General features: G+C 32.2%; 2 protein-coding genes across 2 annotated transcripts; both read left to right on the forward strand.

Annotated features, from left to right (window-relative positions):
- The first annotated feature begins 5,526 nt into the window (after nucleotides 1-5,526).
- LOC121130106 (uncharacterized) lies at nucleotides 5,527-6,619 on the forward strand. The gene is made up of 2 exons (XM_040725818.1): nucleotides 5,527-5,613; nucleotides 5,684-6,619. Exons 1-2 carry the CDS (start codon nucleotides 5,602-5,604, stop codon nucleotides 6,455-6,457), a joined length of 786 nt encoding a protein of 261 aa, XP_040581752.1. The 5' UTR covers nucleotides 5,527-5,601; the 3' UTR covers nucleotides 6,458-6,619.
- A 3,204-nt stretch (nucleotides 6,620-9,823) lies between these two features.
- On the forward strand, nucleotides 9,824-10,915 carry LOC121130108 (uncharacterized). Its single transcript, XM_040725822.2, has 2 exons — nucleotides 9,824-9,956; nucleotides 10,027-10,915. Exons 1-2 carry the CDS (start codon nucleotides 9,945-9,947, stop codon nucleotides 10,750-10,752), a joined length of 738 nt encoding a protein of 245 aa, XP_040581756.1. The 5' UTR covers nucleotides 9,824-9,944; the 3' UTR covers nucleotides 10,753-10,915.
- The last annotated feature ends 4,128 nt before the right edge of the window (nucleotides 10,916-15,043 follow it).

Raw genomic sequence — 15,043 nt, forward strand, 5'->3', positions numbered from 1 at the left:
TGTAGTCATTTTAATCATTGCTGAATTGATGCCATGAATGTGATAATTGAGTAATTACGAGAAATATAACATAATAACGTGTCACATATAGTGATGCGTCGACTTGAATAGAATAAGTCGAGCCAACTGAGGCGAGTTAATGAATTAAGAAAGGAAGCAAGAACATTTCAAGTGTTTTAAGTACTCTGCCTTTATTTGCTAAATTGTACAATTCGTTACAAAATCGTGGAAAATGAAAAGACTCAGAGATTCGAAAAACCTCTTTAGAAATTTTTATTCATAATGAATCATTTGGACGTAGTTTAGCTACGATATTTATACTCATTATGAGGTTAGATCACACAAATTAAACCTACTCAATAAAATATTTAGTCGACTCAGTTGTTTTTTTTTTCAATTAAAAAAACCAATTCCAGCTTTTGAGTTGTGCTAAAAAATCATTGACTCCAGCCGAGTAGAAACTGAATTGACGTTAAATTAGCAAGAAAACAAATATGATTTATTCATTTTCATTAAAAAAAAGTGAACAATTACCCCATTAATTGTATTGACAATCCATGTAAATTCAACTATTGGGTTATTCTTATTACAAGTAATTATCAGGAAAAAAAATACATTCTGGTACCCTAGAAGTAAGGGCAAAATTTTATTTTCGGAGATAAATGTAAATGTGGGGTTTGGCAGCCCACGCACGAGACCACAAATCATTTTCTCTTCAAATTACATCAACAAACTTTTAAAGGAACAATTTGGTGTTTACAACACGAAGAATGATGATTTTTTGGCCTTAATACTCTGGATAAATGAAGAAGATTATTAATGCAGCTATTACAATGTGTCATCATATCTTGTATGCAAAACGTGCTTCCACGTAACATGATATCTCTGGTGTTTTATCAGTTGAGAGAATCTTCACCTTCGTATTAAAAAACGAATAGTACTTTTATGATTTTTCAAGTTTAGGTTTTTATTTTTGTGATATATATGTTTTTTTGTTTTATTCTATGTCTTTGATTAAATTTTAGTGTCCTTATGTTTGAGTGGACGTATATTAAAGTGTTGTCCCATAAAACCAAATTTGATTTTTCAAATCCCCCATTTTTTATTTTATTTGATCCAGCTTCTTTGATATGAAAAAAAGAAAAGAAATATTTAAGACAACGATAACAAGTGCTGACGAGAGCTCAAAGTAAATTCGATAACTGGATCGTGGGGTGGACCATAAAATTTACATTCAAATGAAGCTTCCACAAAAAGTACTCCTTATAAATGTATTTTAACTCGTTTGACTATTCGTATGTAAATGTATAATTCTGTTGTGTAAAAGTTTGGTTTGTCTAATTTGAAGTATTTCTATGTAATTCAGTAAAAATTGTTTCAACTTTATCTTGTCTACCATACCCTGAATAGAGTGATGATTTTATAATTATTATTTTCGAATTGATACATAATAAAACTCTATTCCATATATTAGTATCACTTTTAATTAGTAATGCGTTCATAAAGGTCTATTTTTTTGGATGTTTGATGGTTAATTTCTTATTAATAGAGGAATAAAATGTAAAATACAAAATATCCGGCGATACTAAATTACCAACTTTTGTCATTTCGCTACACCCTAATTTATATACACCTATATATGTTATTGATTTGAATACTTTACATTTTCATCGTACTATTAAATTAAATGATAGATAAGCCTTTCGTTTGACGAGAAAAAAAAGTTATAATAACAAGTAGAGTAATTATTTTTTTAAATAAACATATCATTTTTTGAAATGTAACTTGTACATTTATTTTATACAAGTTACAACTTGTACATAAATTATATAAACTCTATATGATGACAAAGAATAAAACGAGTTCATATTCAATCATACTTCTGTATACTTAATGAGGAAATTCCAAGAAAAAGGTAAAAAAAACAACAAACATATTAAATATGCATTTATAAAAGTTCTAAAATTCTCGTCAGTTGCTTATGCAATATTCATAGACTCATAAGCATCTATAACTGCCTAAAACAAACCTACATAATGATTAAATGAATAATCTTACAAAGTTATACAGGGTGGTCCAGGTAAATTGGAAAAATATTTTAGGATCCATAACTAACGAACACTAAATGGGAGGGAGGGGGCGGGAGAAAACATAAACTTATTATTCTTTGAATGCCACATTTGATGACATTTAATCATCCCTTATGAGATTCGCTTTTCTTGATAACCTTGACTACACGGCATCGGAAGGTTTTTTAGGGTCGGGCAGCCTTGTGCTGATCCAGCAATGCCATTGTACTGGTTCTGGTTTTTGGCACACCGGCTAAAAAGGCCAACAAATTGTAGGAAGTCTTGGTTATAAAATGTTCTGTATTTTGGAGCTCGACTTTTTGCCCTGCAAACATCCCAGCCTCACGATTTCTATCTCTCGGGGAGAGTCGAGCAAAAGGTCTGTGTCAAGTATCTTTTGTCTATGGAAGTCCTGAAGAAGTCTATTCCCGTACAATGGCAAGCTTGGACGGGCAGGAGGTAGACTGGGCCTGCCAAATCTTCCAGGGTCGTGTGGCCGTGGTAATCAAATGAGGATCTCATTATAAATAACTGAATTTCATTAAATGATGCTTTCAAATGATAAAAAAAGGATGGTTGTACCCATATTGTTTGTTCGTTATAAGCCGTTAAAGATTTTTTAATTGATCAAGACCACCCTGTACATACTTAAAACATGTTTTTTTACGTTCATTGATGATCATATTAAGTGCTAGATTTTGAATGGGTAATTATTGCACATGATGAGAAATATTATGTCCATGAAATGATTCTGCTTGATGGGATATATTACATCCTCTTCCTATGTTGTCCATTAGAAGAACCTCTGAGAGCACAATGATTAAATAATCGATAGAGCGTTTGGACATGACGTCATCATTAAAAAAGAAGGGTATCTTTGAAATTTTTATTTTTTATCGATGGAAACTATTGTTAATTTGAAATATAAGCCTTTTCACCAATTCGGGATTAATATTAATATTTCTTTACATAGTCCTTCCATGTCAAATGAATATTTTCTTAAACAACAAAACTTTTAATCCAAAATGATTGTACTTATTTTGTAAATTTGATTATGAATTATGAAAATATAGTTTTCATTCCAGTTTTATATATAACAAGAAAAAAAAAAGGTCAACAAACGATACGGATTTCAGAATATCTTGTAGACATACACAGGACTAAACTCACTTAAAAAGTGCTCCATTAAAATCTGAACACTTTGAATTTTAAACTTCCACATGATATAATTTATTAGTTAATAATATAATTTGAACAAAACTAATGATATAAATAGATGAGTGTTTGAACTCTCTAAATATACCCAGCCTTAGCGGCAGTGGAAGGGATAAAAACCGCTACGGATGAAGTCATCTGTCATGGCGACCCAATGCGGGCTGACAGTGGCCTTGAAGGCCTCGTTGTTTGGATGACAGACACTACAGGCATTCCTGACTTGCACTAAAAGGGGTAGTTGAGGGGCTTGCCATCAGGGTTGTAGTGGGCTTAAAGTATGATAATTAATTTCAAAAGAACTAGAAAGACACATTCAAAAGAGTTTTGCAACCAAAAAAATATGTCCCTTTCAATGCTTTTGTCAGACCCCAAGATCTCATTTTCTTTAACAGCTCCAAGTACAGTTTGGCATATTTGAGAGCGCCCTTTTTCCTCTACAAAGTTTTGGACTTGCTCACAGCGTATACATACTGTGGTCCTGGAGACACCCAACTGCTTGGAGTACACGAATGGAAATTCAAGGTGTCACGCTCAAGTGTTATTTTCTCAATTTGCACGTAAGGTACAGAAGTAAGATTGTTTTGTTTAGTAAATTGAAAACGTTCCAGAATTGAAATACCAAAAGAATATTAACTTATTACTTTCTTTTGATTCATGTCACTTAATTTGCCTTCGTCTTTTAAATAAAATCAATAAAATATATAATTATTTTATTACATTTTTGCTACTTTTAGAGAATAGTCCGAAATCACATTGCTCTAGGGGGGATGAATAATGCAACGGCGTAAGTCCTCACAAGGGGGGGAGAGAAGGTAAATATTATGCCCAAAAATAGAAACAAGATATTAAGGATTAATCAAAATAATTAGCTATTCGAAATTGGAAGCATTTAATCGAACAATATGTACAATAGTAATCAATACTCAATTATCAGATAAATTATTCTTCCTTGTGCCAAATATGAATCATTCCATTTGTTAAAGAGTTGCAGTCATTGACCTTGTCCAAATGGAAAAAATATCCACTCTCCGACACATAGACTAATAATAGAATTTCCTGCTTTGTACAATAATTTTATTGATAATAAAAATCCATCAAAATGACACTCGTAAATTTTTTATTTAAGGTGCTTATGGAGGTACATTAAGACATGAAAAGAAGAATTTAGTCTGATTGATTTTTTTTTCCATGGACAATACTTTAATTTCTGCACTTTTGCACGTATTGTATTAGAACTTGCAAAGTCAAATTAGTGCTTGTACTGGATTCGAGAAGAAAACTCCATTAACTAAGGTAAACCATTTTCTGTGAATGACACAAATTACCCCAAGCTATTATTTTAAAATTTGATAAACCCTAAGTATTCGTTTATGGAATAATTTCATCTGTAGTTTTTTTCTATTTAAAATCTTTCGTCATACCTATTTTTGGCAGGATATCTTTTTATTTAATCTAACATACTTAATTTAACTTGAAGTAACAAAATCGACAATTATTTTGAAAATGACTCGATCTTGCCAAAATATTAACTTAACTAAACTCAAATTTGAATCATGAAATATTCGTGTATCTAATAATCTCATCATCAGTTTTTTTCTACATTTTTATTGAGTAATTCCTTATATATTTCTTTTTCATAACTATTTTTTGGCGGGATATATTTTATACTCTAATTAAAGCCAAAATTTTTATCTGTTTTTAATAATATAGTCACCAGATTTCTTTAATAAACTTAAATTTTAACCATTTTTAGGTGAAAATAAATTATTTACCGGACACATTTAGTCGTATTTAAACTCAACTTGACTTAATGCTCAATTATTTGACATTCATCTTTTATCTCGAATACAACACTACAAATTATATCTTCGTATTTAGAGCATATTTTTTCGTGGAGAAGGGATTCCTTGAACAAATGTATTTTATCTTTTTACATGAAAAATAAAGTTAATGAAGCAGAAACTTAAATAAAAAAATACAGGTTGCAAATTTTATTCTAAGAATAGAATGAAGATCTTTCTTTCTTTTTTTGGTTTATTGAATCATTCATGGCATCAAAACGTATTCTTCTTGAAGATTGTACCGCTAAGGGAGTGCGGTGAGCACCTTCGCAATTTTTTTATTAAAGAGTGTCTACCCATAAATATACTTTATATTTTTGTAGATTAAAATTTTGTTATTAAAAAACAAAACGAATGCGGTTAGTAACACACACTAAAAAACTACAATCGATAAAGGGCATTCTTTTTCTTTAAAAAAGGAGGAAACACAAGTTCTTGTCATCAGTTGAAGGATCAACTCTCAAGCAACAACAAGAATGAAGACTTTTGTATGAACTCACATTGATAAAATATATTCAATAGGAATGTTCTATAGCATGACCATTTTTATATTTACAGATTTTGTGCTCTGTTCTTTTGAGCTCTGCTCTTCTCATTGACGCCGGACTCGTCAGAGTACGACGTGACAAGCCTCTTTCTAACTATGGTTCTGGAGTTATTGGAGAAGCATCGGCTTTGAATCCTGTCAGAACTCCCTTCGGTGGCAGTTCTTCAGGGTCCTTCGGTGGATCCGTTTCCCAAACTTCTCCTCTTCGCCAAGTTGCTATCGTCAGTGAAACCAACAATGCTCCAGGAACCCTTGGAGATAACAGCGACTTTGACAACTCTTTCGAATCTGAAAACGGTATCAGACAAGAATCTTCTGGATCCACCGTCACAATTGGAGCCGACAACGTTGTTGTCATGAAGGGATCTTACGAATACATTGGTGATGATGGTCAAACTTACGTCGTCGACTGGATCGCTGATGAGAATGGTTTCCAACCCTCTGCCGCTCATCTCCCAAAAGAAGTCCCAATCCCATTCCCCGAAATTGCTGAAGCTGTTGCAGCTCAAATTGCTTTTGCTGCTGAAGAAGATGCTGCTAATGGTGGTTCCTCTTTCAATAGTGGATCTTCATTCAATGGTGGATTCCAAGGACAATCCAGTGGATTCCAAGGTCAATCCAGTGGATTCCAAGGACAATCCAGTGGATTCCAAGGTCAATCTAGTGGATTCCAAGGGCAATCCAGTGGATTCCAAGGACAATCTAGTGGATTCAACTCCTTTGCTGCTGCTTCCAACAACCTTCCCGTTCGGGCAAGCCCCATTCTTCCCTCATACTCCAACTAAATTATAACACAATGTATTAAATTAAGTGTATACCAAATATTTCATCTTTTAATTACTTAACTAATGCATTTTCATAAACTTAGACATGCAATTTTATATTCTGTTTATTAATTTTATATTCAATTTTGCAATCAAAAGATATGAATAAATATCAAAAGTCTATTATGTGATTTTTTTTCATGTAGTCACTGTAGTAGGTAAATTAAGTTAAAAAGAAATAGGAACACAATTACTAAGGAATTGAACAATTTATATTCATGTTACAGGTAATGTGAAAAATGCCCGAGAAATCTATAAAATTTCCAAAACAGTGGGCAATTATCAATTTAAGTTCATTTACATTCTGAGGTAAAATGATTGTGAGTAATTTGATTATTCAACAATTCATTGAAAGCAATTGTATAATTAAGGATTAATTCAAATACAATTTAATTACAAGCAATTTGATGATCTAATGCAGAGATGTCCAAGCTATAGATCGTGGGCAATATTGTAGCCTGTCGAATGTTTAGGTGTGGCCCACTAATCATTTTCATTTCTAGTAGTAATGTTTAGTAAAATTATCGCAATATCATCCAAACACTTCGAACGCTCATAATACGTGAAAACATTGAAAAATATATTTGTATTTAATAGTTTTGTTTAATAGGTATAGTCATTTTCCAAAAAAAGAAATAACTCAACAGGTTCTGCAGCATAAAAACAAAATTCATGTGGCAATGCAGCCAATTATTTAAAAAAGCTAGATATCCGTGATATGGTACAGTTTCATTGAAATTTATATTGTATAACCAAACTACTGTATGATAAAATATTGTTAAAAAGACTCAATTTTAATTTACAAAATATACCTGGACAAACAAATTATGCAGGTGGATCAAAACTTATCACTCCCACATCCGGGGTATCAAGGATCCCTTCTAATATATTATAATACAGTCCGTGGCATGGGTTGTGCAAGTAAACAATTGGTCTATGAGAGTATTATTACCCACTGCCAACAAGATAATTGACAATTCACCTCTCTTTTGGTAATTTTGATAGATTGCCCGGGCATTTTTCACATTTTCCACTTTGACAGGGATTTTACATATAGGTCGCTTTAACGAAATTTTTCTAGAATGCCCGATTTCTACATTGGACTTCACATATATAAACATAAGTTTTCAACGTATTTATATTAAACGAGGACCAGATGAGCTTCACAGTATCATTAATCATTTAAATATTACTTAACAAACATCTCATACTACTAAAAATTTTCTTCAAAGTTGCGCGTACATCAACTAAGTATGCATTTTTTCCCCTTGTATATCTGGTTCGTTGACATAAAATCAAGCAAGAGTTATTATTCTCAAAATTGGCTTTGTATAACATTTGTATATTTCTACAAATAATATTTAATTGTTATCAACAAATTATTTTACCGAATGATCCATTAAAATCTGAATTAAACTTTACATAATAAAATTGATTAATTAACAATATCATTTCATAAACATTAATACAATAAATATTCGTATATCTCAGATCCCTTAATATAGCCACCATTATCCGCAACGATGACTTTCAGGCAGCAATGGAAGTCCTGACACCCGTTGCAGATGTAGTCCTATGTCACGGTGTTCCAGTGCTTGCTGACAGTGGCTTTAAGAGCTTTAGAGTTTGGATGGGAGGCATTGCAGGTCCTCCCATTGACTTACACCCAATTGTGTAGTCTAGTGGGTTGGCCTCAGGCCCGTAGGGGAGCAAAAAGTGTTGAATATTGCTTCTGAATTGAAAAAAACTAAGGACGATACATTTATATTCGACTTAGCACTGCATATTATACTGTATTTCCGGAAAGCTCAATCAAATACATTAAAACTTTAAATCACATTATCATAATATTCAGTAGACATACACATACACAAATCCTATATTCTTAGTTTTGGATTTCTGATTTTTTTGGTTATTTGATGTTTTTCTTTGTTGTTGGTTTTTTTTTAATGTTTACTCATTATATAGATTTTTAGTATAATTTTGTAACAAAAGAGGTCTTTGTCTTTGGAAACTAATTTTTAACTACAATATTCATTTATATGTTTACCAAATCCCAATTTAAAAAAAAAGTGTAGAAAAAGAGTTAAAAAAGAAAAGTTTTATAAAGAGAATGAAGGTTGATCGACAACCCATATCGATTTCATGGAAAAAAAATAATTTATAAATTACGTAATGATGCTAAGCTTTCATCTAGAAAATATAAGTATCGAACGAATATTAGACGAAAAAGTCAAATTGAAATACAAATAGGAACTTTTATTCGTGTAGAAAAAGATGGGAAAAGAGATGATACACCTCGTATGTAGATATCATATTAAAGAATAATTGACTCAGTTTTTTAATCATATTTGTGTCAAATATCTTTTCCTGAGGTTATAATGTCGGAGCCATTTATTTTGGACGATCCAAAGGTATATAATTCCAAAAATGAAATTAAAGAGGCTCAAGATACTTTTACGGAACTAAAAGTTGTTTCATAATCTAACCGTGTATTCAAAAAATATAATTGTTTATGAACATCCAATGAATTTCAGCTCCTATTCCTTATTTTAGTAGTTGAAGATCCTAGACGTTTGTAACCCGATTCAAGAAAACATACACTATCTATATGTTAACTATTAAAAAAAAAAAATGTGAGAGTTTAAAATATTATTTAGTAAATAATGACTACCACTCAGAAATGATATGTCATTCAAGTAAATATATCAAAAGAATTAGATCAAATGTGTTGTATATGTACATCTCTGCTGCATTTTGGTAGTTAGTAGTAGTTAAATGGTTTACAATCTTTAAAACATAGTTACTCTTTATCTCAACTGACCACAGAGGTCATATTTTTATAAAAATATACTCCAACTAAATTTGTTTTGCATAACTTTTTTATTTCACCAAAACTTCTTCCTTATTTTATAAAATTACTATTTTTTTATTGTTTTCCTTAGGTAGTCAAAATTACTTCATGGTTAAGCGTAGATATGATATATTCTTTGGGGAACATATATTTATCGGGAAAAACGGGAATCCTTGGTCAAAAGTATTTAATTTTTTGACATGAAAATATATCTTCAACTATAATAAAGTTATTGAAGCAGACTCTTATATGTGGTAAATACACGTTCAAATTTATTAATAAATGGAATGAAGTTTCTTTTTTCTTTCTTTAATTGTTTTAATTATTCATTGCAAAAAAATATTTTTTTTTTAAGATTGTATAACTTAGGGAGTGCGATGAGGACCTTCGCAATTTTTATAACAGAGTGTCCACCCGTAAATATGCTTAATTTACGTTCAAAATTTTTTTTTGTTATTAAAAAATAAAACGAATGTGGTTAGTAACACACACTAAAAAAGTACAATCGATAAAGGGCCTTCTTTTTCTTTAAAAAAGGAGGAAACACAAGTTTTTGTCATCAGTTGAAGGATCAACTCTCAAGCAACAACAAGAATGAAGACTTTTGTATGAACTCACATTGATAAAATATATTCAATAGGAATGTTCTATAGCATGACCATTTTTATATTTACAGATTTTGTGCTCTGTTCTTTTGAGCTCTGCTCTTCTCATTGACGCCGGACTCGTCAGAGTACGACGTGACAAGCCTCTTTCTAACTATGGTTCTGGAGTTATTGGAGAAGCATCGGCTTTGAATCCTGTCAGAACTCCCTTCGGTGGCAGTTCTTCAGGATCCTTCGGTGGATCCGTTTCCCAAACTTCTCCTCTTCGCCAAGTTGCTATCGTCAGTGAAACCAACAATGCTCCAGGGACCCTTGGAGATAACAGCGACTTTGACAACTCTTTCGAATCTGAAAACGGTATCAGACAAGAATCTTCTGGATCCACCGTCACGATTGGAGCCGACAACGTTGTTGTCATGAAGGGATCTTACGAATACATTGGTGATGATGGTCAAACTTACGTCGTCGACTGGATCGCTGATGAGAATGGTTTCCAACCCTCTGCCGCTCATCTCCCAAAAGAAGTCCCAATCCCATTCCCCGAAATTGCTGAAGCTGTTGCAGCTCAAATCGCTTTTGCTGCTGAAGAAGATGCTGCTAAGGGTGGTTCCTCTTTCAATAGTGGATCTTCATTCAACGGTGGATTCCAAGGACAATCCAGTGGATTCCAGTGGATTCCAAGGAGGGATCAATCCAGTGGATTCCAAGGACAATCCAGTGGGTTCAACTCCTTTGCTGCTGCTTCCAACAACCTTCCCGTTCGGGCAAGCCCCATTCTTCCCTCATACTCCAACTAAATTATAACCCAATACATTAAATTAAGTTTATACCAAATATTTCATCTTTTAATTGCTTAACTAATGGGTTTTCATAAACTTAGACTTGAAATTTTATATTCTTATTTTGAATTTTATATACAATTTTGCAATTAAAAGGTACCAATAAATATTAAAAATTTAATTAGTATTCGATTTGATTATTGAAGTTTTACTTTTGTCACTATAGTAGGTGAATTAGAAATAATAAGAAATGGTACCACAATAACTAAGAAATGTTACAATTTATATTCATGTTATGGCTAACGTGCCAAACAGCCGGGCAATCTAAAAATTTACAATTGAGTGGTCAATGGTCATTTTATCTTCATTTACAATTCCCGAGGCTAGACAGCCTTGTTATAGGACATTTTCATAGAAATTTATCTTTCATTCATTTCATTTTCATAGACTATAGTATGATATGAAATTGTCTGGATAAAAGCCTATGGCCAACACTATCCTGAGTATCAAGGATATCTTCGAATATTTTATAATACACCCAGCCCATGGGTTACGCTGGTTCAATTGGGGGATCAAAATCCAACCCTGCCACTTAGTATCAAAAACACCTTCTAATACCCTATGATACACCGTGGCCCACGGGTTATGCAAGGACACCACTGGTCAAAAAGGTGTAGTATTACCCACTGTAACTACAACCCTGAGTATCAAGAACCCCTCCTACTTTTCCTATAATACTCCCCCTCTCCACTCACAGGTGCTGAGGAAGACCCTTAGGTTCATGATGTGGACCCACTACGACCGCTATTTGGATCCAATAATACACTGCAGCCCATAAGTTGTCATAGTAAAGGCTGGTCGAAAAGTAATAAGCCAAAATTGTTCGTTCGCTCATATTGACAATCTGTTCTGAACAGCAAATGTATTTTATTAACTTAATGTGCTTATATTAAGGATAAATTGAGTTAAGATATTTAGGTTAAATTAGGTATTTAGGTGATCGCTCTGTCCCAACCTCTTTCAATCTTGCTGGCTATTTCTATTAGATATATTGAGGTTCGATATACTGAGGTAAATCCATAATTAATAAAATTTGTCAAATATCTAGCATTGGCACATTCTTATTTTTTTAAAGTTTTATTTCTCTAAAAAAATTGTTTTGTCTTTATCATATTTTTTTGATCTCTCGTCTATATGCCAGTGTAAAAAAAATCTAGGAACTGTTAAATATGAAGCTACAGGCTTCTGGTGTCAAGATGTGTTAGAACTCCTAGCGTTACTGAGTCAATATTATCAGCAATAATGTTTCAATAACAGTCCTTACAGAAATAACATCAGCGTTGATCAAAGCAAGCAAAGCTGACGTAACAAAGATAAATTTAAGTTATGCTTAAGTTTATATATTGTTATATTTCTTAGTGAATGACTGTTCAATCTTCAACTTGTTCTCCTATCAATGATTTAAATCAAGTTCATACTAGCCTAGAATATAAAATTGTACAACTTACTTTGTCTATTAGAAAAATCAATTTATATATGTGGTATTTGACAAATGAATTTGTTCCAATAACATTATTTATTGAATCAATCGATAAAGTGGCAAACACAATGATAACGAGCAAAGTTCTGGAAATACAAAACCTATTGAAATACTTAAACAAACTAGGAAATTCTTTTGGAAAATCAAAATTTACACTCGTACTGAAAGAAAATACGTCTGATTTTTCAGAATTCATTGGGCCAGATAATTGCGCATTATTTCGTATATTACATATCAATTTTGAGTTTTTAAAGAAATCTGTATCTAACTAGAAACCACACAGTAGTTATATTAATATAAAATCTATCGCAGAAAACTTATCGGTTGTAGATGATACCGCATAGATGTGAGTAATGCCTTGCAATTACAATATAGGTAATAAAAAAAAAGAGGTAAAATTTCAAAACAAACTACAAGTAGTAGATAATTGTTGTAGTCGGATACCAAACCAGTGAAAAAATCAATCAGATAAAAATGATGGTATCAAACTCTATCTAGTATAAACCTATATTTAAAGAAAAAATAAATTATTCAGATTTGTTAAACAATGTATGTGCAAGGTCGTTTGAAAAGTCTGTGCGTATCGAGATTATGTTTAGGTAGTAGCACCTCTTGGAAGAACACAAACTAACTTTCAGCCAGATTCGTATATATCCTTTTCTTTTTTGGCATTCCTTATAATCGGAATAAATATAAATATATCCTTATAAATACCAAACGGGAAAAAGGGAGATCTGGTTGTCTTGTTTGGTTTGAATATTATTAAATAGGATCAATTTTATTAGATCCTTACTTGTTGCTCTAGTCATCCTCTTGTACCACGTTTTTCATGTTCATTCAAATTACTCACCTTTTTAGAAAACATTTTCGTATTGAAGAACACCTAAACTCTAGGGTTGCAGAGGAGTCGCATGACGGTCAAAAAAGATCTACCAACGTTACATCTCCCTTTACAGACCCTACTAATTATAAACCCAAATTTTTGTTTTGTTTATAACTAAGGTTATTGATGCTCTATGAAACAGTAGCGGTGGCTAATGCCCCACCATTTCAAGCAGCGTTTCACTTGGATAACCCTTTGGCTGAGGTGTATTAGAGGATATTGATAAGTGTCTTTGATGCTAAGGGAAGAGATGATGACAAAGGGTAATAATCCCTCTTGTGGACCAAAAGTTCATTTGCACAACCCGTAGATCGGGGGGGTATAATAGGATAGTACAAGGTATCCTTGATACTCAAAATAGCGGCAGCTACACGTTTTGATCCCCTTGTTTACAATCGGTTCACTTGCGTAAACCAAAATCAAAAGGGGTGTTTGATCCTCCGGGAAGCAGAGGGAGTGAGTAATGATCTAACTTTTGTACCAGTGGTTCACTTGCACAACCCGTGGCCGGCGTGTATAAGAGTATATAAGAAGGGGGGTTCTTGATACTCAGGATAGCGGTAGTTATAGGTTTTGATCCACCTTGTGGACAAGAGGTTGACTTTTGTGACCCATGGGCCGGAGTGTATAATAATATATAAGAAGGGGGTCCCTGACACTAAAGATAGAGGTTGCAATAGGTGTTGATCCTGCTTATGGACTAGCTATCTACCTGAATATAAGTATCAAACGAAGATGAGACGAACAAGTCATTTCCTAAGACTCAACAAATTGAAATACAAATAGGAACTTTTATTCGTGTAGAAAAAGATGGGAAAAGAGATGATACACCTTGTGTGTAAATATCATATTGTAGAATGATTGGCTAAGTTTTTTAATCATATTTGTGTCAAATATCTTTTCCTGAGGTTAAAATGTCGGAGCCATTTATTTTGGCCGATCCAAAGGTATATAATACTAAAAATGAAATTAAAGAGGCTCAAGATACTTTTACGGAACTAAAAGTTTAGTAAATAATGACTACCACTAAGAAATGATATGTCAATATATAAAAAGAATTAAAACAAATATATTGTATATGTATTTCTCTGTTGTATTTTGGTAGTTAGTAGAGGTGGATAAATGGCTTATAATCTTTTAAAACGTAGTTACTCTTTCGCTCAAATGACCACAGAGGTCATATTTTTATAAAAAAATATTCCTACTAAATTTGTTTTGCAAAACTTTTTTACCCCATAAAAACTTCTGATTTAGTTTTTTACAAAATTTTGGTTCAATTAAAATTCCAAAAAGGGTCATCAATATAGAAAAACCTAAATGTTTGGTATTGGTTAATTGAAGTAAAGAATATGTTTAGAAGCAAATTTTGGGATATATGTCAGTTGAATTTTTTGTCTTTGATCCGTTATATAACAGATATATGCCGAATGACTTATTGCTGCATTGAAAATCCAGATAAAAAATTTATATAAATATTTAAACAATATTAATTATGGTAATTTTGTTTATCTAAATGTGTTAACTTTTACAAAAAGCTATAATATCTAAGCAATAAATTATATCAAAATTAAAAATATATTTATTTCTAAATAAATTAATAATTTCAAAAATTTAGTACCGTTGAACTACCTCTAAATATTCTTTTACATGATTATAAGTTAGCCAATTATATATAAATGCTAAAAGGCATATTTGAAACCCTAAGAACGTTGTATTTCAAACGTTTCGAAAATAAGCTCCTCTCTTCCTACTCTGCATCCATTTTTCGCGAGTGAACTATCTTCCCCATATGTCACCATTATAAGGAATCAGGACGTCAGTTTGACGCCCAAACTAAAATATGCATTTATGTTAATACTAATCGATATAATATTATATAAAATATA

Source organism: Lepeophtheirus salmonis, chromosome Z (genome assembly GCF_016086655.4).
Source record: "Lepeophtheirus salmonis chromosome Z, UVic_Lsal_1.4, whole genome shotgun sequence".
Lineage (NCBI taxonomy): Eukaryota > Metazoa > Arthropoda > Copepoda > Siphonostomatoida > Caligidae > Lepeophtheirus > Lepeophtheirus salmonis.